General features: G+C 42.5%; 1 protein-coding gene across 1 annotated transcript; it reads right to left on the minus strand.

Moving 5' to 3' along the window:
• LOC108788432 (taste receptor type 2 member 40-like) lies at positions 1-825 on the minus strand. Its single transcript, XM_018558190.1, has one exon. The coding sequence runs from the start codon at positions 823-825 to the stop codon at positions 1-3; it is 825 nt and encodes a 274-aa protein (XP_018413692.1).
• Between the last annotated feature and the right edge of the window lie 549 nt (positions 826-1,374).

Raw genomic sequence — 1,374 nt, forward strand, 5'->3', positions numbered from 1 at the left:
TTAATGGTCTTGCCACTGACTCATCAAACGAGCAAAAAGTCTGAGTGATGCACCTTTAAGTTTTGGGCTTCCAAGGATCAGAATCACTGACTGGATAGGTGAATAACTGTAGATTACTGTCACACATAGTGGGAACCATGTGCTGCCCATTAGTACGATGTTAAGTAGCAGTGAGATAACTGACAAATAGAAGCATAAATAAAGGAGCAGAAGGGAAGTGATTGTTCTAGCTGCTGCCATGCTAGCATCTACACTCTGTACACTCATACCACCAGCATTCCTACGCAGAAGCCTTGCATTGGTATACAGTGATCGCAATACTATAGCATCAGTAGTTCCAACAAGTACAAGAGGAATGCAGCAGCCAAACATGCTGGCAATCAGTAAGTAGTGTGGGCTGATTTGTGATATATCTTCTTTCACATAGGGGGCGTTAGCTGTCACTAGGCTAATACTGGGTTTGGAAATGTTCCATGATACTGGTATACTAATAGTTAAGGCTATAAGAATGGACAGAGCAAGCATCCAGTTGACGACTTCTGACATCCTCTGTTTGAGCTGCATGAAAAAGGGATGTTTAAATGAGACAATATTGACATAGTAAAATCCACACAGACACACAGTGAACCAAAAGCTAGAGAAGATGGTGAAGAACAAGAGAAGAGAGAAAGTTGTGTGCACCTTGTCTGAGAAGTATAGTTCATTCCAGAGAAAAATGAAAAGATCATTGGCAATGAGAGTCAGCTGGTAAAACATATTAAACAATCCGAGTGTTGAAAGAATCAGTTCTCTTGGGCTAATGTTTCTGCCTCGGATTAAGTCCATGCCGTGATTCAGTATAATGAACGTATTGGTGAAGAAACCGATGATGGAACTGGCACACAATGAAGTAAGAGATACTACAATGAACAGTGGCAACATGTCTCTTCTTGTGTTGGGAAGCCAGTATAGCAAATATATTTCCTTTTCATTTATATTTACCTAGGGAAATAATTGGAAAATTATTTATCACACATCAGTTATGTGGTATTTTGCCAGCACCTACAAACCTTCTGCCATGTTGAGCCCACCACACATATCACAACCTGACTTTAGGCCTTGTTTACACGGGCTTGGCACTCCACCTCACTCTGAAAAGCGTTCTGCGGTGGAATGCAGAGGGGGGAGCAGCGATTGCCCAGCGTTCAGGAAGTGATACCTAGTGAAGTACAGCGCCACTACTGCATAGAGACGTGGTTTTGGTTTGGTCCAATTAATTTCAATTGTCCCGTTTGACAAGTGGCACCACCTCTCAAAAGCGACATGCTGTTGATTTTTTTGGCCATGTCGTGGCACAAAGCATTGTGGTCGCGGCAATGTATACAGCACCGTACG

Source organism: Nanorana parkeri, unplaced genomic scaffold, assembly GCF_000935625.1.
Source record: "Nanorana parkeri isolate BGI_ZX_2015 unplaced genomic scaffold, ASM93562v1 scaffold325, whole genome shotgun sequence".
NCBI lineage: Eukaryota > Metazoa > Chordata > Amphibia > Anura > Dicroglossidae > Nanorana > Nanorana parkeri.

Excerpts from the sequence above, each read along its gene's own strand:
- LOC108788432 (XM_018558190.1), bottom strand. The coding sequence starts at position 825 with ATGGACTTAATCCGAGGCAGAAACATTAGCCCAAGAGAACTGATTCTT.